Below are 20,752 nucleotides of genomic sequence, written 5' to 3'. Positions count from 1 at the left end.
GTACACTTCTGTGCACCCAATGGGTGCCTTTAATTTACAATCATGCTGCTGTGGAGACTTCTGCAATCATTTTCAGGCTACTGCATGCTCACTTTAAAGTTCTGATGGCAGTAAAGCACCATGAAGCATTTATCCCTTCACATTTATTATCTCCACCACGGCAGAATGCAGAACTGCCAGGTACTTTCCAGAGACGATCCCTGCTATGAAGCACAGACATCCTTAACTCAATAGTGCTATGATTTCCAGCTCCCAATGCAAAAATACAGAACTTTTACTGTCAAGAGCTACAGAGAGCACACGCACGCATACACACACATTAGGCACTTTGTTTTATTTTGCAAAAAAAAAAAAAAGTCTTTATATATATAAACCATTTCATTCTCTCTCAAAACATTCTACAACTATACAGCTGTTTGCTCCGTCACTTGCATAGGAAATACCACAATACAAAAATAAGGTAGGGGGGAGGCAAAAGAAGCAAAACAGCAACCAATTTATGCATGTGTTTCCACGTATAAACATTTGAAGCCTTACAAAATTATTTACATCGTTTGTCGACTATTTACATTAAGAGCAACATTTCTAACTATAGCAAACAAAACTATAATTTATCAAGTGTATGTAAAATTGTCTTAAAAAAAAAAAAAAGAGTCTATTGTATACCACAAATAAATAAAGACAAACAACAGTTTTAACAAAGCTTGGTTTTCCTGCAAGACCCTTTTTTGGTATTTTGATTGTCTACTCTAGCCTTTGGTTGACAGCTTAATATTACGGCTTGTGAAGTCCAGACACTTACTGGGTTTGTTTGGTTTTCTCCTGTTGTCTGGCCAAATCCTACACGGTCTAACCTCATCTTTGGCCCTCCATCTACTATTTCAAGGCTGAACACTGTGGATCAAAGTCATTGTTAGCATAAAAGGGCACCACTCCATTGACTTCAGTGGATTTTTGACTACTTTTGTCAGCAGTAAATTTTTCCCCTGCGTGTGTCAATCTGAACAGTGGATTAACTAAACTGCACTGTAATTTTAAATAAAATTACTGTATCTTCTACCTTCTAGTAAATTGCAAGCAATATCCACACAAAACCAGATCATGCTGGTACTGAACCAGCTTAACATGTCTGTATATGAAAATTGCATCCTAAATCCTTCTTTTTAAAGTGATACTAAGTTTAGCTTATAGTAAGAGGTTTAACATTCTGTGTTCACTGTAACCGTCCCCATTATTTAAGCTTCCAACATTGACTTTATAGTTCATTCTAAATGTTTTGCCCTCTTAAGTGATTTGAAAATAAAATCCTGCTTTGAATATTCAGTGCACACCGTGTAAGTTAACAGGTACAAAACATTTGAATGCTTAGCTCATTCCTATTAAGAGAAATGAAGCTAAGTTGGTAGTTTTTTGAGAGGTATTTAAGTAACTTTTTGTACATGTGCCGATATAAAGTGTAAAACAACTGCTTTTTTTCAGATGACTCTTAGAAAACTTTTGTATTAAACCTAAAAAGCTGATCTGCATATTTACAAAATCTTTGTCGTAGCAAACATGCAACATACAAAACAAAACGTTTTGTTCTATGGCTGTTTATGAATTTTTCTATGTACTTTATCTCCACAGAACGACTTAACATGAAAAAAATAACCCCATAAGTACTAAATATGCCCAGTAAAAACCTGACAGATTACAATTCATGGCTTTTCCACTGCACTAATTCACCTGCAGCCTCTCATTATTTTGTTTACTAAACATTGTCACAATAATGACAGTGCTTTGGTCAAAACACCTCAAGAGAAAAAAAAATATATGAAGCTGCAATGTGTCAAGACATAATACTTGTAAAGAGATGAAACCTGCTGACTAAAGCCATATATATCATGACAGCAAACAAATGACCGAACACTCTGGTACTGTGATACAGTGTCTTCCCTTTTTTCTGCATAAATATACAAAATATACATTTCCAGTTTCTTTTGAGATTTCTTTTAAACAGATAACCCATACTCAAAAATTAAATTTCAGTTGTTTGTCGAAAGTCAATAGGAAATTGCATAGATACAAAACAGCCTCAATGACAAGTCCAGCTTTTAATTCTGATGCCTCTTCATGTGGAGAGCCAGGTGATCAGAGCGAGAGAAGCTGCGATTGCAGACGGCGCACTGGAAGGGCTTTGCCCCTGTGTGCTTCCTGTAGTGGCGTGTTAATTCATCCGAGCGAGCGAATCTCCAGTCACAGCCTTCCCACGTGCACTTGTATGGTTTCTCACCTGAAACAGAGCACAGAGAAATGAGACTGTCAGGTGTCACTCTTCGGGAGAAAAACGATGTGATATCACACTAAATGGCACTGCTGTTCAATTTAAAGAAGAAATAAATGACAAGAAACAAGAGCTGATGTTTCCCAGTACTTCAGAGCTCAATTCAATGAGCTCCAAACTAACAGCCTCTTTGGTTTTTTCAGCCTATTTTGCTCTTGAATCTGTGATTTAATGCCTCAGCAAAACCTAAGGAACTGTCAAACATATAAATTGGAGACAGCTCTGGTACAGAAAAGCACAGAGGTAAAAAACCTGGATAACACTTAAGTACACTCATCTCAATATAAGAGGCAGGAGGAAAAAAAGGGACATGTGACAATCCTAGTTTGTAACTCAAGCTTGCACCTTTTAAAAACGGCTAAATGAAGTTATATAGGGCTTATTTTAAGACGGAAAGGAAGATTTCTATAAAGACTCTTTGTAGAATCTGTTTAAGAGTTTCTGATGTGTGAAGAAAGGGGCACAGTGTGTTATGAACACAAGGGGGATAGTATTTTCTAAAATGTCAAGGTAATAAAAAGTTGTGGTATCCTGGTTTAGACTAGCTATAAATAAGGGAAAGCACCTAGAAGATTAAAGCATCCGTTTTCAGAATTGAATGTCTACAATGAAGTGCTTAAGGAGACATATTTTAGCAGTGGGAAATGCTTGTTGTCTCCATCAGTCTATACTGATGTAGGAGGAGCACAGTGCTTCTGAAAACTTGCTGTGCTGCAGCAGCTCTGAATACAACTTCAAAGTACCCAGCTAGTCTGGAATACACACCAGCCCAAGCACACAAAATACTTGAATTCATCCACTTTATAAACTATAAATGGGGCATTTTAAGCATGACTATAATTTATAGATTTGTTGGTTGAAATGGGAGAAACATTGCCACAAAGGCAAAATGACTTCTGTGCGAAAACAGAACTTTAAGCATATACATACACCTGCTCAGGAGCTGGTATGGACGTGATGTCACCATACAAGGAAGTTTCGTATAAATAAGGAGGCTAACATTTCCTATTTATAGGCTAGTGGTTGACATTGGTTGACAAAAACACCTTTTAGTTGGGACAATTGATTGCTATCTATATCCTCTATACTAACTTGATCCATCTGGCAAAAAGAGAAAGAAAGCCCAGTTTATCGAAGTACTAGGCAGAAGCTTTATCTGGAGCAGAATCACACCAAGACTGAGCTTTCCAGAAAGTCTTTTCCAACATGTCACAGATTTTCTTCCTCTCCATTCGCCTCAGACCTTTACCATTACAGTCTCAATCCTACAGCACCGTGGAATGACTCCTACTTTCCCTGTTTTACCACCACATGGGCACGCGGAAGAAAGACCAAAGCCAGTGTCCTGCAATCGGACTGTTTGCTCTTCACCAGTTATGCAGAGAACACCACTTAAGAAAACATTACTTCAGAGGCACTAATTTATCATTCAGATGAAATTATGAAACTGCTTTTGTCTGGGAGCTCTACTGCTTCTTCTGATCACCTAACTATTAACTTTCCGTCTGCTACTAAGAGTAGAATCAGCCCTTTGCTCAGAACGGGGACGTGACTTCATGTTATCAGCAGAGCCACAACCAGAATTAGACCTCTACAAGGAAAACGAATGACCCAGCCAAACTACCACCTCCTTACATAAACAGTGACTGGGATTTATTGAAATCACAGTGGACACATATCATCCCTTAAGAAAAACAAACTCGGAGCCTGGCATCACCTCTCACAGAGTTTAAAATCCTTTAGTGGATGGCAAATCACAACACTGATTATTACAAATTTCTATCATAGCTGAATTTACCTGCCTGATTCTGACTGAAAACTGGAATAATCTACTACAGGACTCCTTTTTAGTTCATTGAACATATACCATAGGTTAAAAAACAGATTTCATTCCAACCCAGCACGTAAAGCTTTTCTAACATCTGAGAAGCCAGATAACACATTTGGTCTTCACAGCAGAACAAACGAAAAGTCTCTATTCAGCAGAGATCTTTTGCAGTATATACATCATTTTTAATGTGTTTAAACTGGGTTATGAATGCAGTCTGTAACAGCATGTGTTGCTGATCCACAGGCATAGCACCAGGGAGATCTTCCATAAACACTTTGTGTTAAATCACATGTACATACACGGAGGTTGCATAAAAACATTACAACTGCATTCAAAGTACTTCAATGGAAAGCCAGTGAATTCCTTCCTTTTTCTCCTTTCTTTCCCCTCTTCTCACATATTAGCTTCAAACTCTTCTTTATAAACCTTCACTTAAAACTGTCATATCCTAATTGATGCTGAACTTCCAGTCTTGTGATTCTCCCACTCCAACTGCCCAGAGAGGGCATACATATGGTCAGGTCTCTGTATGCTTCAAACACTTCCTTATCCATTTTGCAGAATTACATGGAATGAGAGAAATGGTAAAGAGGTCAGGGAAATAACACTTGTTGAACAAAAGCCTAGCAGCTTCCAGACTGAACCAGACTGGAATGGAGACCAGAAGATTAAAATCGCAGTTTCCAAACTTGGTGTCGAGGAAGTATTGAAGTATGTGAAACTTCACTCTGTGTTACACTACGGTGTACTGGAAAAGCAGTCTCAAAGCTGTCCTGTGTAGGTGGTACCTGACCCTAATTTGAGCGCAAACAAAACTGCTGCCCCCCACTAAAGTTTTTTATAACCTGCGAGCAGCGTCAGCAGGTGATATGATGTCTCCTGGCATACCAACCATCAGCATATGGGGCAGTAGTGAACCCTCCTTGCTGGGTGCCACAGCTTCCAAGTCAACACTGAACCTCACAGCAGGATCTCCCTCCAACTCCAATGGACTCAGCTTCCCAGAGACATTATCTACAAACTTACCTCCTCATCATCATCACTTCACCGTAAACTCTCCCAGGCAATAGCATTGCTCTGGGGAAAAGCCAGATAGTGCCATGTAGGACAACACTGCTTCTCCTTGCCAGCCGAATTCTGTAGACCTGAGCTAAAGGGAGCAGTGAAGAGGGGAACAGGCTGGTGCTTTACACAGATTGTTTTAACAGTGTCACTTTCATGTACTGGAAATTAAAGCCAGAATGCTGCTTTTAACCCCTGCTTTGGCCAACAGCGAGAATTGGAAAATGCATTTTTAGCACCAGTGTAGAGGCGTGGATTATTTTGAATAAATCCTAGGGGTAAAATACCAAATATCTATGTTTGTAATGCTAGTTTCCGTTGGAAAGTTCTATTTAAGAACTGAATCAATTTCAAATGTTTTCCTTTTGGGCAAGGAGGAAGGGGGGGCAAGAAAAAGAAGGTGGAGATTATTTTCACTCCTTTAAAGAAAGCAGAAGAACAACTAGCTGGTAGTATTTTCTCTCTCTTGACCTATACACATGCTTTTTGTCATTTCACAGAAATAAGAATTTGGTTTAACTTCCTGTGGCAAGGGAAAAAGAGCTTCACGTTACATATTTTCTGAAGTAATCCTACTTCTTTGCTATGCTGACTTTAAAGCACTGAAAAATCTGAGGTTGAAGATTTATTTTTTTTAAAAAAGCAGGTATACACAACAAGGGACACTGAACCCTTTATCCACTGCTTTCATTGGCCACACAGTAACGTAAGATTTGTTTACTTTAATGATTGTGTGAAATACAGTAGCTGTAAAGTTTCAGAAATATTTGGTTTTCCTCCAGCAATTTTGGGCTTCTATAGGGTGTTAAACCAAGAATGCCACTGGTCATCAAATACGAAGGCAGCACAGCTCGATTACTGGAACACAGTCGTGGTATCAAACAGATATTTCACTGTAAAAGCAAGAAAACAGCTAACTCCTCCACTTCAGGGGAGCTTCCACAGGATTTGTTAGAATGTCAACACTGTTCAACTAAAACACCATGGAGGAAGCTGGTACCGATTTCCAGCCAAATAGCACACTCCAACTCTTTCTTCCCAAGCCAGAAATATTATACACAGCACTTCTGGGAAACAGAACTGCTTTCCTTTAAATTATACTTCAACAGGATAGGGATTTCATAAGTTTAATTGGATTTCTGCACAACCTCCTTCCAGTATCACTGATTTAAAATATTTTGCTAGGCTTATACATCACAAAATATATATTAAGTTCTTGAGCTGTTAATATGTATCCATTCTCCAGTTTAAAAAAAAATACATTTGTGGAGCTTGAGAGACAGACTTGTACTCGAGCACAGAAATTTTAACCTCTAATGTTTAGTTTGGAAGGCCTTTTACATAAAGCACCAGGCGAGAGATAAGGGAGTTTGACTTGAAAGGACACTATTTTTCTTCCAATACGCATGTCTGTTAAAAACAAACTTTTTATGATACTGTGAGATTGCAAAGATATCAAAAAGATGCCTGGATATCCACATATAACATGTTAACCCAACCAGCCACTTCAACAGATAAACTACCCCAAGGCAGATTCCAAGGTTCAGGATCCTTGCTGATACTGTAGGAGAGCGGTACCAGTGAGGCACACTGTGTTGGCTCGTTTCTGTCTAATTTTTCTTCTTGGGATTTAGTCATTTCCAAAAATGCTGACTGCTTTCCTAACACCGATTTTAGCCACTGGCAGTGACTGCTGTGGCCGTGCTTATTCGGGACAGTGCCATTAGCTGAAGGGGTGACACTCATTTTGAAGACAACCTCTATCTTCAACACGTTGCCTGCATTCAAGAAAATGCTTCTCTTCAAAATTGTATTTCAAAAAAAAAAATAGTTACTGAAAAACTCCATTAGTGGTGAATTTCCCCACTGACAACAAAATAAGCTTCCTTGCTTCACCAGAGAGCGGTGTGACTGTTTCTGCATTTCCCTGCTAGGATGGCTTTCTTTAAATATAAAGCTGCGAACAGCAAGGCCCGCATTTTCAAACCTAAAGTTAGGTAACTCCGTTGGTATGCAGAAAACCAAATACAGGTATTACACCAGCCAACGCCTGCAACTTCTCTTATTTCCTATTAGAAACCTCTGTCAGAGCAGCGACTTTGCAGCTTCCCTGACAAAGAATAAGCAGCATGCTTTTCAAAGACTCCAAAAAGGCATCATCTGATTACTGGTCGTAAGGGTACAAACATATAAAGACACCCACCCATCATTTTAATATTATTTGTGTTTATTATGGAATTGCTACCAGTGGCAAGTGTCTGGCCTTAAAAAATATTCAGCTAGGTGTGATTAAAAAGGTGGTAGGCAAAGCAGAAGTATCTGCACCAAAATTGCACCAGTTATGTATACAACCTTTATTACATTTAGTTTTAAAACACGCTTTTTAAAAGATCTATGTTGTCTCAGTTTTTTGGTGCACTTATTTTTGAATTGTTTCACACCTTAACATCAATTGTCTCAGTTCCTTGACATGCTACAGCCTCAAACCTTCTAGAAAAAAAATAACAAATGAAAGTTTCCCTCTGGTTTAGTTTGCCTGAAACAACTTTCCACTAGTTCACAGCATCATGGTTTTAAACTCTGGTCTCTTCCAGGCTGATCGGAACCAAAAGTAGTTGCTTTGGTGTACTTCTGCACTTGTTCAAAAGAAGCTTTTAGCTCCCAACACTGACCTAAAACTAGCACTGTAGCTGTTGTTGAAAGCAGCTTGTTGGCGGAGTTTTTGCTCCTAATACAGATTTATTTATTTTTTTTTTTTACAGAAAGTTCAGAAAGCTGACGTTTCAAAACAGAAAACTCTCTCGAATGTTTAAAAGCTCTTCAGTGCATTTAAATTCTCAGCCGTCCAAACAGAGATGGATCAGAGGGCTGAACACATACAAGGTACGTCCAGCTTATTTTGTGACAAAATAAATTTAGTTGGAAACACCCAGCCCACTAGTTATATGAACACATAACATATGCTGCACATTTTTAAACACGATAAAGCCTCTGACTAGTCAAGTCATGGCTAGAGGGTGGCCACGAAGTACTACTTCACAAAGGAACAGCATTGTTAAGGAATCCGTTGCGCTTCATTAGTCCGATCACTGATAAATCAAGCGGTATTTGATTTCTTTCTAATAACAGCACAAATGGGGAAAAAGATAACTGGCTGGCAACTAAAGAGGATGGTCAAAAGAGTTGTGCTTCATTTACTTTCTGACTACAGAGGTGCAGAAGGTGTCATCTTCTCGGAGCCCTCACCGGTGCTTGAAGCATTCTTTTTTTCCTTTGCTTGTGTTGTCTCTCACAGTTGAAGGAATCTCACACTGGGGAATCCTGACTGGCCTGTGCAACAGTTTATTTTCTTTCTGGATAACATTCTGTCTTAACAGAGGGGTCTCTCTTCAAGGACATATGCAAACAGAAAGGAAAAGAATTTTTTTTTTTTTAAGTAGTTTTGTAAGAAATCCATGCCATCTGGGGTGCATGGCTGTGTCTACACGTCCTGTGCTGAAGAATTCATTTCCTCATCTATGCCTGTGGTACAAGAACAGCTTTTTAGCTCTCACAGCAATAACACTGGCTCTTGTGCAGTCAGATAAGAGGTGTTCTTAAAATGGAATTTATTAAACATGAACTGTAGACTTCCAGGTTTCCGTCTACTGTATGCATGCACGCACACAAAATAAATTGAAAGCAATATATTAAAGCTATTTTAACTCAAAGTGAAGCACTGTACACTTGCCAAAATCAAAGGTTTTAATATGTCCTTAATCAGAGTTGTTAGAGATCAGTGAATATAAATAATGCAGCCTGACAGGACAGGAATGCTGCTACCAAGATACTCAGACTAAACTAGGACATTACTTAAATGTTTCTAATCTTTCACCAATGGGAGGTGTAGGTCATCTAACAAACAACAAACACCGCTCCGGAACCCTGGAACCACGAGTCAATCGTCCCAGTCAAGCTCAGAAATTAATTATATGTCTAATCAAATAATGGAAAGTTTTAATCACCAGCAATTGCTGTGAATCTTGGAACTATATTAGCCTATGTAGGACGGTCTTAAAATGAACTATATTTAAAGCCTGTCTCTTAGGTCAACAGTTTCCTTATCAGGAATCAAATATCCTGGAACTGAAGTTTAATCCTCTCAGGGAGCAATTGACAGAAACAGCAGTTTTTTTAAGCTTTCATGCTTAGAGGGACTTTCTAGGCTTTTAATCAAAAAGAAAATAATAGGCTTTCTTTTCGGTATCTAGAAACTAAAAGGAGTACCCCTCACATGACACCTTGGAATTTAATTCCCGCTTCATAAACATTGTGTGCTGGGCGCTGGTGTGAATAAGCAGTAATAATTAAATTAAAATTTAGGTTTATGTTGCTAAGATTTCATCCTCCTTTGAACAAAACATTCAAAGAAGTCTCACTTCGGTTGTGACTACTGAAAAAGAACCAGTTCAATTAATCTCAAGGTCTGCGATCATTCACAAAGTGCTTGGAAAAGAATGCATTATTTTCCCTTAAACTGTGGTTTGCACAGGAAAATAACTTACTTCCATTTCTCACACGGGCAACTAATGGATTTAGCAGAATTCATAAATAAAAGATACCAACATATTCTCCAGCAATGTCTAGCAACACAGCACTTTAATGCACTTTGTCAATAGTTTTATTTAACTCTCCTCCATTTTTCCTTATTGTCTCTGTCAATGATGGCCTTTACTGATACCTCCTTAAAGTACAATCTGTGCAACTGACTCATCTAACAGACGAATAATCTACACAGAAATATTACTTAATAGCTATTTTCATGATGCAAAGATTTTTCCAGGATGAGATTTGCTGCACGCACAGAGTGCTGCAACCATGAGCAAGGCAGAGTCTCTTGGGGCCTCCGTTCCCCCCTTGTACATCATGAGTGAAATCCCTCATTTAAGTTTCAGGATAACTGGAGTCAATGTGTATTTTCATAAGGTGCTTTTTTTCTTTTTTTTCCCAGCAGAGTTCAGCTACCACTCATCTTCCCTTCTGAAGCAAGGAGCAACTCTGTACGGTATCCCCTTTAACAGGGACATCAGTTTATAGCTATGATAAACTCGGAGCTCCAAGTTCTATGGATTGCCCAAGTTTAATGCACACAACTGGTTCTAATTCTAATGTACCATCAGCGCCCAATTCTGGATTTATTGAGGCAGAGATCTAAAATAAAATAGAAAGTTTAACACCTTGAGGAACTACAAAAGTCAGCAGCTGTCCCATGCCTACATAAACGTTTGAAATAACTAGGGACGGTAGAAGTATTTTGAGTGAACCTCATTTAGATAAATGCCATTTCTCTTGAGTTATCTCCGCTTCCACTTCCCATCACCGAATGCAAACTAGATCTATAGATAGAGATGAAATAGTTCTGCAGTTAATACTAGAAACTATTAATGGCAAGCCCACCATGTGACCAGGGAACATGCCCGTGCAAAGGCTCTGTATACGGAAAACTAAGATGCAGCTGGAAAATGTCCTCAATGTGTTCAAAACAGTAACAGATTTTCCTCTTAAAACCATACACAATCCTGAAGCGCAGCTGTTCACAGAAATCATGAAAAATAACCCTCAGCCTGCAACCAGCAGCTCTTCTGCAGCGTTACAGGTAGGGTACAGGTAGGGTGTTCCAGCTGCCTGCATATCAAAGGCTCTACTTCCACAGTTCAAATTTTAAACATATAAAGAAATCTCACAGGATACAGGACCACTGTTTCTAAAGGATCACTTGAGTCAGCCGTATGTACTCGGATGTCAGATAAGGAACTGAAGGAGGTTTATTTACAGCACAAAAGTAACTGCTTTTCACTGACATTTGGCACGTTCGTCAGCTTGCACACACTGCTGTTCTGCCAGAGCTCAAGGTGGTTTTACTGCTGGACAGCCCGCAATAAACACATAACCCTCTCCTCCATTATATACCATAGTTGCACAACGCTGGTTATGAAACGAAACTTGTTCCATGACTAACAGGTGAAATTGTTTTAAAAGACAGTCCCTGCTTCAAAAGGTCAAACAATCCAACCTGTTTTCAGAGATGTTCCAACAAGTACTTCAGCGTACTGAGCACCATTTTACCTGTTTCAGGAATAACTAGTATCAAGTTAAGATACCATACTGAAGAAGGTATGGAAGTGTGCCAGATGTCTGTTCCAGAGCTGCATGGAGATGGATACAAAATGTCCTGTATCTTTGCAGCATTCAAATCCTTGTTCATGTTCAATTTTGGAGCTACCAGTTTACCAACAACTAAGATTTACTTCACCATTAACAAACGCTGAAGCGCTACGTAAAGAAAGAAAACTGAGTGCCTGCTTCAGCGAATGGTACAAATACATTAACCTTGCTTATCTCTTTTTACACGAATACCGGATTCCTAATCGAAAGCTGAAGCCCAGTGTAATTACATTAAATCAGAATAACTACGCCAGCTTGGTGTAAGGTAAACACCCTGGGAACACCTAACATGAAAATTTTAAGAGATTTTCCTCTAGTCTATTTCCTTTAGTTTTATTTAAATGTAATTTATAAAGTCTGACAGCGTATTCATACCTTTATTAAAAAAATGACTACAGTCTACATTCCATCTATTAAAAAACCCCCAACATTTCTCCTAGGTTTGTTCTCAAAAAACTTCTACCAAGCCCAGTGAAAACCTTTCAGAAGAGAAAGGTAGTTAAATAAATACTGTGAAAAGGCTGAGATTTTCCAATACAAAAGGAAAACCATAAGGTCTCTCTTGACTTTTAATGGCAGACAAACTTTGCTGCAGGCTCTTTTATTTTAAGATGACAGATTGCTGAGAAGGGCGGGACTGGTTGGGATGAGAGAGAGACTGCAGCCAATTTTAAAAGGTATTGTTAAGAAACTAAGAATAAGGAGAAAACAACTTCAGTGGTCCATGATTACTAAAGAACGGGTTTAGCCAGATAAACAGGTCTGCTATCCCTGAAGGGATTTGAAAGAATATCACACACAACTTTATTAAAATGGATTACGTGACACTCGCTTTGGACTTTCAAGGTAAAAGCTTCACAAAAGTCCTTAAAAAAAAATATAAATCAAAGCTTAACAGCACTATATGAATTCATTGTTCAGGGGGATGGGATGTACAGAAGCACACACCCAAACGTAGCCCTCGGCATCGAACCCTTCTCTTTGGAGATCAATAGCAAGATCCCCCTGTGCTCCTGGGGCAGCTGCACGACTTTACAGGTTTCCTGAGTTTGTGCCCATTTACTTTAACTTCATTTAACTGATTTACAGTACTAGGTTAAGTCAGAGATCTTGCTTGTAACACGTATTTCAACCGTATGTTAAGGCAGAGATCAGAATCGGTGCTGGAAATCTTCAGGTATTAAGCAAATATTCAAGAAAGTTAAACTAAAGCAAACTCTGAAATAATGCAGGTAACAGGATACTGACTCACATTCTTGCATTTAATGCCCGCTTTAGACAGTTTATCCCTTCATTCACCTCCCCAGAAGACCCTTTGTATTACAGACCTGCTTAAGTTCACTAGATTTTTATCTAAAACAACATTCTTGTTTCCATGAATACATCAGCTCTTCTGACCTTTGCACATTTATCCACATTTCTAAAGTCAAACGTCTGTAAGTAAAAAAGTGAAGGCAACAATAAACCTTAGTGACCCTAAGCAACATACATATTAGCGATGTGGTATGTGTTTCTATGCACAGAAGTACTAACTTTATAAACTCTAAAGTCATTACTACTCAAGATACAAAAAAAAAAAAGTAAATTCATCTAAAAAACCAAAAAGTGTACTTCAAATGCTGACTGGATAATGTTCACTTTTTAATCTAAAGCTTCGCTTTTATCTCTCTTCCTACTTATTGTATAATAGCAAGTGAGATTTTTAAAACTGGTATTTACTTGCTGGCTAAAGTGCATAAGTGGAAATTGCACTCTTAAATTTAGAGATTATTACAGAACAATGGGATTATACTCTGACATTATTCAGGTTCACAGACTCATGAAAATATTTCTTTCTTACTAAGCTTACTGCTAGTAAGTGATTACATACATTAAAAGTATTTTTAACAGTGTTCTTGTTTAGTCCGATACTAATGCAAAGCAATAATCTTTGTACATTTGCTTGTAACTTTTTACTGTGACTGCAACACAGATAACTCTTTCATTTATGAAAACAAAATTTCCATAGTTACATTTAGCCTGGAGATACTCGATTTCTTTACAATAATCCAACAATCCATTCAAAATAGCTGCTGAATAGAAGGCCTTGTTTCCATAGAGATAGTGAAACATTTTTTTTCCCCTCATAGCTCAGGCTACGTTTTGGTTTGACTTTTGGTATAAATGTAGGTGAAACCCTATTACTTGAACGGCACAGCCACAGCGCTGACAGCCCGTTTCAATGGTCGAGCTGCTTGCAGTGACTCGTGTTTTGCTCTGAACGCATGAAAGAGCTAGGATTCATAATCGGTTTTAAAAACAGAAGTCACGGCCCTATCATTTGATTTCTTTACAAAATCAGTCATCTGCTTTCCACTGATTTAGCATGAGCAGTTCTGTACTAAGGCCTCAGTAAAGAACTGTCCCAACTAGTTTCAGGCATGCTGTTGGCGAGCTGTTTTCCTCCCTGTCTTCCTCTCTCCACCTTCCTCCTGCCACTGCAGGTGAACACTTCGGAAGAGAACACCTAGGGCGGTTCCACTTCCCAACCACTGTCCTCTGTGTCCCGCACCCACACACAAGCAACACCATTCCCAGCTCAGCTCCAAAGCCCCCAGCTCCAAACACCCCAGGAACGGATACTGCATCTGTAACTGCAGGCAGAGTTTGGTCAAGGTACAAAAAACAAGCGTGACACACTGACACTTTTAATTTCCTCCGTCTTAACATCTTTCACCAACAAAAAAAAAAGAAATTGTGCCTTTTTTTTTAAAAAAAACTATAGAACCACTTGTCTTAAAAAGCAAAATAAAGCACATTTAATGCTAAGGATGAAGCAAATGGAGATATCTTGGGAGTTTTCATAACTTCTCTGAAATGTTCTAAGATTAACTAATTCTAACAGACCAAAAAAGAAAGCCCAAACCAAATTCTATCCTTTTAGATAAATCTTGAAAACTATAACATGCTTACAACCCTTATTTCATTATTCAAGAGGGAAAAAAAAAAGGCCTGGATTTTTTTTTTTTAACACTTAGAGGCATTTTGGATTGAAAACAAAAGTTCCCATCTGTTTTATTCTTGGCTGTTTTAAGTTCTGTATTATGAAAGGTTTAACAGAACTACATTAAGAATAAAAGTAATTCTTCTTCTCTTTGACCAAACCTTAATTTTTTCTTAACTGAACTGCCAGCCTGACCCCACAGCATTCCACAGAAAACAAGAAGGTGGCAGATCAAACATGCTTGTTTTCTCAGAAACTGTGTAAATCGTGAATGGGCAAGAGAGAGTAAAAGCAAGTACATACCAGTGTGAGTTCTCAGGTGCGCTTTTAAGTGAGAAGACTTTGTATAAACTTTTGTGCAGCCTAAAACAAAAGAAAACAAAACAAAAAAAAGCAGAAAGACATTTCAGTAGGGAGAACAGGAGCACTTCACGTTATGTTTAAACTTCCTTACTCAGTGCTGAGTAAGTACAATCTGAAATCACTTAAGTTTCCTACGTCCTGGCACTATCATCATTTACAAGTAAAATATGACATAGAAAGCTCCTGGGATATATCACTTCACACAGAAAAGAGGAAAACGCATACATTTCTGGGAGATTTACTACCTTGAAATGTAGTATGGACCAATAACTGCTACAGTAACACCTGCTACGTAAGCTAACAGCTCATAAGAGGATTTTCATTTTTAAAGATCTCCTAGAGGACTGATCAAGCCAGACTCGGGTGTCATCGTTAGCCAGCGCTCAGCCTAGCTCTTCCACTGAGCATTTATCATACGGCACACCAAAGGGGTGATGCACGGCTGATGGTTATGTTGGTAAAAGGGGAGATCAACCACAACCAGCAGTTTCTCTCTCTGATCAGATGGGTGTGAGTGTCTTGTATCTGGAATCACGTACCACATGGAGGTACAGTTTATAGTCAGGTCCCGCTTCCCCTTCAGCATATGAAAAGGAGAGGCTGGAAGGGAATCCACCTATGGACAATTTTCAGAGGTAGCTTTAATGGATTTTTGTGGGCAGCCAAATCCTCCGTTTGCAACAGCGAAGATAGGGCCGTGGCCACAGCCATTGGGAGCTGAAAAGATTCCAAACTGAGCTGTACTGTGTTGGACAAACTACTCCATCACAGGTATTGGAAAAGTGAAAGCAGGAATTGCACAGAGGCGGCCATCATAATTTTTCTTCCTACGGAGCACAAGTTTTGTTAACATGGTAAAACGAGCTCAGCTATTTAAGAGAATTACAAACAACATGAAGAAAAGGGTATATATTATTTAAAGAACATAAAAGTGTAACACAAAATAAAACAATAAAGAAGACAAATTCTCCTTTGACAAGGAATTATTTGGTTCTCCCCAACTGTAGACTACAGCTAAAGAAAACCACTGATACCTCATCCATGATTATCCACACTTTATTTTTATTGCAAGAGTTGGGATTTTCTGGCACAGCTCGCTTACCAGGATAGTCACAGTAGTGGATACGTCTTTTCTCCAGATCTGGGTTACTTCTCCTGTTGTATCTGACTGGTTGGATGTTCTGGGGAGTTATGGGCAGAGTCGCTGGCAAATTCGGATTGTGAATCGCCAGCTTGGAAGCTATAGTCGCAGCGTACGATGGAGGAGGGGTTAAATTCTGTAGCATCTCTGCTTGTCTGTCTGGACTTCCAGGCTCTGAGCTTGGGGGTGAAGGAGGGAAGTAAGTGGCCTGCTGCTGCTGCAGAAACTGGTTTGGCATGGTGTAGGTGCACGGGGGGATGCCCTGGAACTGTTTCATTGCAGTCTGTGGAACAGCCGAGGAGAGCGTGTTAAGGCCCGCCATGGCTGATGGCATGGAGACATTGTTAAGGGAGTCCATCACGGCTGCCTGAGTAGTAGTGTTGGGCATATCTAAATCCGGCGAGCTCAAGAGCTGATACAACTGGCCTTGCTGGGGCGTGACAGAAAGATGAACATCTGGAGTAGGAAGCTCCTGCTTGATGAAAATGTTGTTCACATCAGGAGCTTGGTGGGAGCTGAAGATGCTGGTAAATTCTGGGAGGGCCTGAGTGGGGGCAGGGGCAGGGGCAGTAGTTTCACTCTGGTGACTGAAGATGGTGACCGGCTCTGTCTTGATGTGGGTTACGCAGGGTCGCTGAGATTTGTACAGGCCAGTTCTCAGGTGGCTGATGTCGGGGAGGAAGACGTTCATATTGATGCTGTAAGGCAACCCTTCGCTGTCAGTGAAAAACTGGTCTACAACTGAGGCACTGTCTCTTCTGTACTTCTTATGTTCAGGGATGACGGAAACGGGTGGGAGCTGAGGTGCCAGGTATTTCTCCATTTCACATCTTGTCTATAAAAAGAAAACAGACCATAATCCACACGATTTGTTACCGATTAAAAAAAAAAAGACGATGGCATGCAAGTTGCGCGAGGCTTTGCAAATAAAAGGCAACACTGTTCATCCAGCCGCAAGCTACGTACGGAGGAAGTTATAAACATCCACGCTAATGAAAACCTGTCTTTTATAATCAGCGTGCTAATCAACATCATCAAGGGGATAGTCACGGCACAAGTCGTTCACGCAGAGAAAGCATTAAGATTGATCTGATGCTTTAACGTACGACAAACTTTTCATCTTTTATGCCTTCAAGACAGTGCAAGGCGCAGAAGTGACAGGCGCTGTGCCTAATCTGCAGATCTCCGGCTCTGGAATTCAGTGCTCGAGCAGGGTGACTGCCTATCCGTTTCACCCGCTTCTCTTTGAAATGCTAACTTTAATAGCCACATCCTCAGCTGACTTTCTGAATGCCAATACTTCAAATGATGTTTACATATATATATATATATATATATACACACACACACATATATATATATATATTCTATACTTTTAGGATTTTTCATCCTTAAGAGAAAGGTATTTGATCAGAAATACGCCACCAAAACGTAAAGTTACAAATAATACCGAATAAAAAGAAGATGGATCGACTGCATCAGAGTGCTCTTTGTGTAAAGTGTCTCTGGGACTACACTTACAAGAAAAAATTATGCTCTATGCAGCATATAATTGACTCATAGCGTGATAAACACGTCCCTATCCATGCCTCGGTCCTAGGAGAGCTCTTTAATTACTGGGAAATCATTCTCTTCGCGTAGTGGTGCGAGGGAATCCGTGGGTGGCTGGAGCCCGATCCATTACTGGTACAGTCATCGCCAAAACATTTCTCACGCACTCTCCAGTGGGCAAATGGCACATTCCCTCTGCCCCGCCAGGACAGCGCTCATACCAGACCCGCTCAGCGCCCCGCAAGAGAAAGCAGCTGCCAAACACCGACTCTGCCCCGAAGTGCATTTTAGGACCTTTCTTCAAAGACCCCCCCCAAGTAAACACCACAAACAAACAGAGCCGCCCTCCCGCCCCTTTGATCTGGATCTGCCCCGACACGCCAGGCCGCCTTTTCCAGCTCTTGTTTACAAGGACAGCTCGGCTTTGAAGCCTCGGGACTCACGCATCCCTCGGGGAAGCCGCCCCGGCTCGGAGCGGTCACAGCGCCCGCCGCTCGGCTCCGGGACCCCCGTCCCCAACCCCGGGGGAGCCCCGCGGGGGACCCGCTCCCAAACAGCCTCTCGGGACAGGCAGAAAGTCCCCGGAAGTCCCCCCCCACCCTTCGCCCGGTGTGGCGAGACCCGTCCCCCCGTGTCCCCCCCCGGCTCCGAACATGACTCCGTGCGTGGGCGAGGAGGACAGGCGGCCGCGCTAATTCTGCCGCCGGGCAAGTGCGAAGGCAGCAGCTGGAGCTTCCCGAGGCGCCCGCCAGGGCAACCCTGCTCCCCGCTTCGTTGCCACCGCCCCGGGATGCGCTCCCACAGCGGGAATCCCGGCACCGCCCCGGGACGCGCTCCCATCTCCGGAGCCCCAGCACTGCGCAGGGATGCGCTCCCACACGGGAATCCCGGCACCCGGGACGCGTGCCCATCGCCGGAGCGCCGGCACCGTCCCGGGATGCGCTCCTATGGTGGGAATCCAGGCACCGCGCAGGGATGCGCTCCCACCAGCGGACGCCCCGGCGCCCGGGATGCGCTCCTATAGTAGGAATCCCAGCACCCGGGATGCGCCTCAGCAAGCGGGACACCCGGCTCCCGGGATGCGGCCCCACTGCGGGAATCACAGAACCCGGGATGAGCCCTATTAGCGAAAGACGCGGTACCGGGGATGCGCTCCCATAGCAGGAGCCTCGGCAATCGGAACGCGCTCCCAGAGCGGGAATCCCAACACCCGGGACGCGCTCCCAGAGCGGGAATCCCGCTGCCCTCGCGCAGCCCCACCCAGCCCCGCTCGCTCCCCCGCCGGCGGGAAGAGGCGCTGCTCACCTGCACCATCTCCTCGGCGGGCAGAGAGGCTCCGCCGCCCCCTCCGCCGCCTCCCGGGTGCTGCTGCTGCGGCGGCGGCTGCTGCTGCTGTTTCAGGTCCTCCCCGGGGAAAATCGGCGCCTCCCTCGCCCCCAGCACGGGCTTGAGCTGCGCGAACACCGGCTCGTCGGGCTGCTGCACGGGACCCAGGCGGGCGCTCATGGTGAGCACCCTGGTGGCCATGGGGCAGGCGGGGCGGCTCCGGGCGGGCGGCGGCTGCGGGAGCGCTGCTCACTGTCCGGGAGCGCCGAGCGCATCCAGCCGGTACCTGGGCGCGGTGTCCGCCCGCCGGCACGCGCCCGCCTCTATTTCACCGCGCCCCGCCCCCCGCACCGCACCCAGCCCGGGGAGGAGGGTCCGGCTCCGCGGGACGCCCGGCCCACGGGCAGCAGGGGCGGCCCCGCCCCGCCTCGGGCCCGCGCTGCCCGCCTCTGCCCCGCCGCGGCCGCAGCCGATACGGCGGCGGCGCTCGGGGTGTCCCGCGTGGACCCCGGGAGAGCGGCGACCGGCGGAGGGGCTGTGGGTGCGGGAAGGGCTGAGTGTGTGCGAGAAGGACTCTGGGTGCGCAGGCAGGATCTGGTGTCTGGCAGGGCTGAGTGTGTGCGGGCAGGGCTGAGTGCAGGCAGGAATGGTGTGTGCAGGCAGGGCTGTGTGTGTGAAGGCAGGGCTCTGTGTGTGTGCAGGAAGGGCTGAGTGCGGGAAGGGCTGAGTGCAGGCAGGAGCTGTGTGTGCAGGCAGGAATGGTGTGTGCGGGCAGGGCTGTGTGTGTGAGGGCAGGGTTCAGTGCAGGCAGGGCTGTATGTGTGTAGGCAGGGATGATGTGTGCAGGTAGGGCTGTGTGTGTGAGGGCAGGGTTCAGTGCGGGCAGTGCTGAGTGTGTGTGGGCAGGGATGGTGTGTGCAGGCAGGGCTGAGTGTCTGAAGGCAGGGCTGTGTGTGTGCAGGCAGGGCTCAGTGCAGGCAGGAGCTGTGTGTGCAGGCAGGGCTGAGTGTGTGAGGGCAGGGCTCAGTGCAGGCAGGGCTGTGTGTGCAGGCAGAGTTCAGTGCAGGCAGGGCTGTGGGTGTGCAGGCAGGGCCTCTGTGTGCTGGCAGTGCCAGGTGCAGGCAGGGGCTGTGTGTGTGAACAGGAGCAGGGGCTGAGTGTGCAGGCAGGGGCTCTCTGAGTACTGACAGGAGCTGTGTGCAGGCAGGACTCTGTGTCCAGGCGGGACTCCCGTGTCCAGGCAGGACTCTGTGTCCAGGCAGGGGTGCCCAGCACGGTGCTCGTCGTCATCATGAAGTGGAAGGTTTTCAACAAGTGCGGCGGTCTGCGGAGGCCCCTCTCGTGCTTTAGTATTATTTACAGTCTTTTAAAGAAGTGCTGCTAATGTAGGCATTTTAAAATAACTGTCTCGCCTACCTTTCATCTTCAAAAGGGTTTTAAAGGCAGTCATTCAAATTTATTATTTTTTGTCCCGAAGGCAACTCGTACCCGAAACCTGCTGCTAATAAATTTCAGCACTGCAATATACACCACCATCCACTGTGAAAATGCTGTTACAGAAAGAGCTCGGAGAAGAAGGAAGAAGGGGAGAGAGAGTGACAATTGGCTCTTCTCGGTTTTTTTCCCTTCTCAGATGAGGCAAAACTTGGTTTGAAGGTGTGGTTTCAATGCAAAGCAATATTTCCATGAAGACACAGGATAGGGAGCTAAGCTCCTGCATGTTTCACTGAAGGAGGAGAAAAAGGAGGGATGCCACCCTGTGCAACAGCGCAGGGCTCGCTCACGTTGTATGGGAAAAGTACAGCATTTAGTCGAACTTTGGAAAAAAACCAAACTTTCTACCTTTCTCCTGTCCCTGCCAGCTCTGTGCTCCCACTTTGCAGGGAGAGAGCTGTGAATCTGTGGAAGTGTTGACGATTCCCCCTCCCCTCATTTATCCTCTGTTATTTACGGACAAGGCTCTTTGTA

General features: G+C 43.2%; 1 protein-coding gene across 1 annotated transcript; it reads right to left on the bottom strand.

Moving 5' to 3' along the window:
* Positions 1 to 315: 315 nt before the first annotated feature.
* Positions 316 to 19,100, bottom strand: KLF5 (KLF transcription factor 5). The gene is made up of 4 exons (XM_054051878.1): positions 18,764 to 19,100; positions 15,869 to 16,742; positions 14,707 to 14,766; positions 316 to 2,272 (listed from the first exon to the last, which is right to left on the bottom strand). The coding sequence occupies exons 1-4, from the start codon at positions 18,983 to 18,985 to the stop codon at positions 2,094 to 2,096; spliced, it is 1,335 nt and encodes a 444-aa protein (XP_053907853.1). The 5' UTR covers positions 18,986 to 19,100; the 3' UTR covers positions 316 to 2,093.
* Positions 19,101 to 20,752: the final 1,652 nt, after the last annotated feature.

The sequence above is a fragment of the Cuculus canorus genome, chromosome 1 (genome assembly GCF_017976375.1).
Source record: "Cuculus canorus isolate bCucCan1 chromosome 1, bCucCan1.pri, whole genome shotgun sequence".
Taxonomy (NCBI): domain Eukaryota; kingdom Metazoa; phylum Chordata; class Aves; order Cuculiformes; family Cuculidae; genus Cuculus; species Cuculus canorus.
Note: the sequence above shows the minus strand (reverse complement) of the source record. Positions and strands in the feature narration are given on the sequence as shown.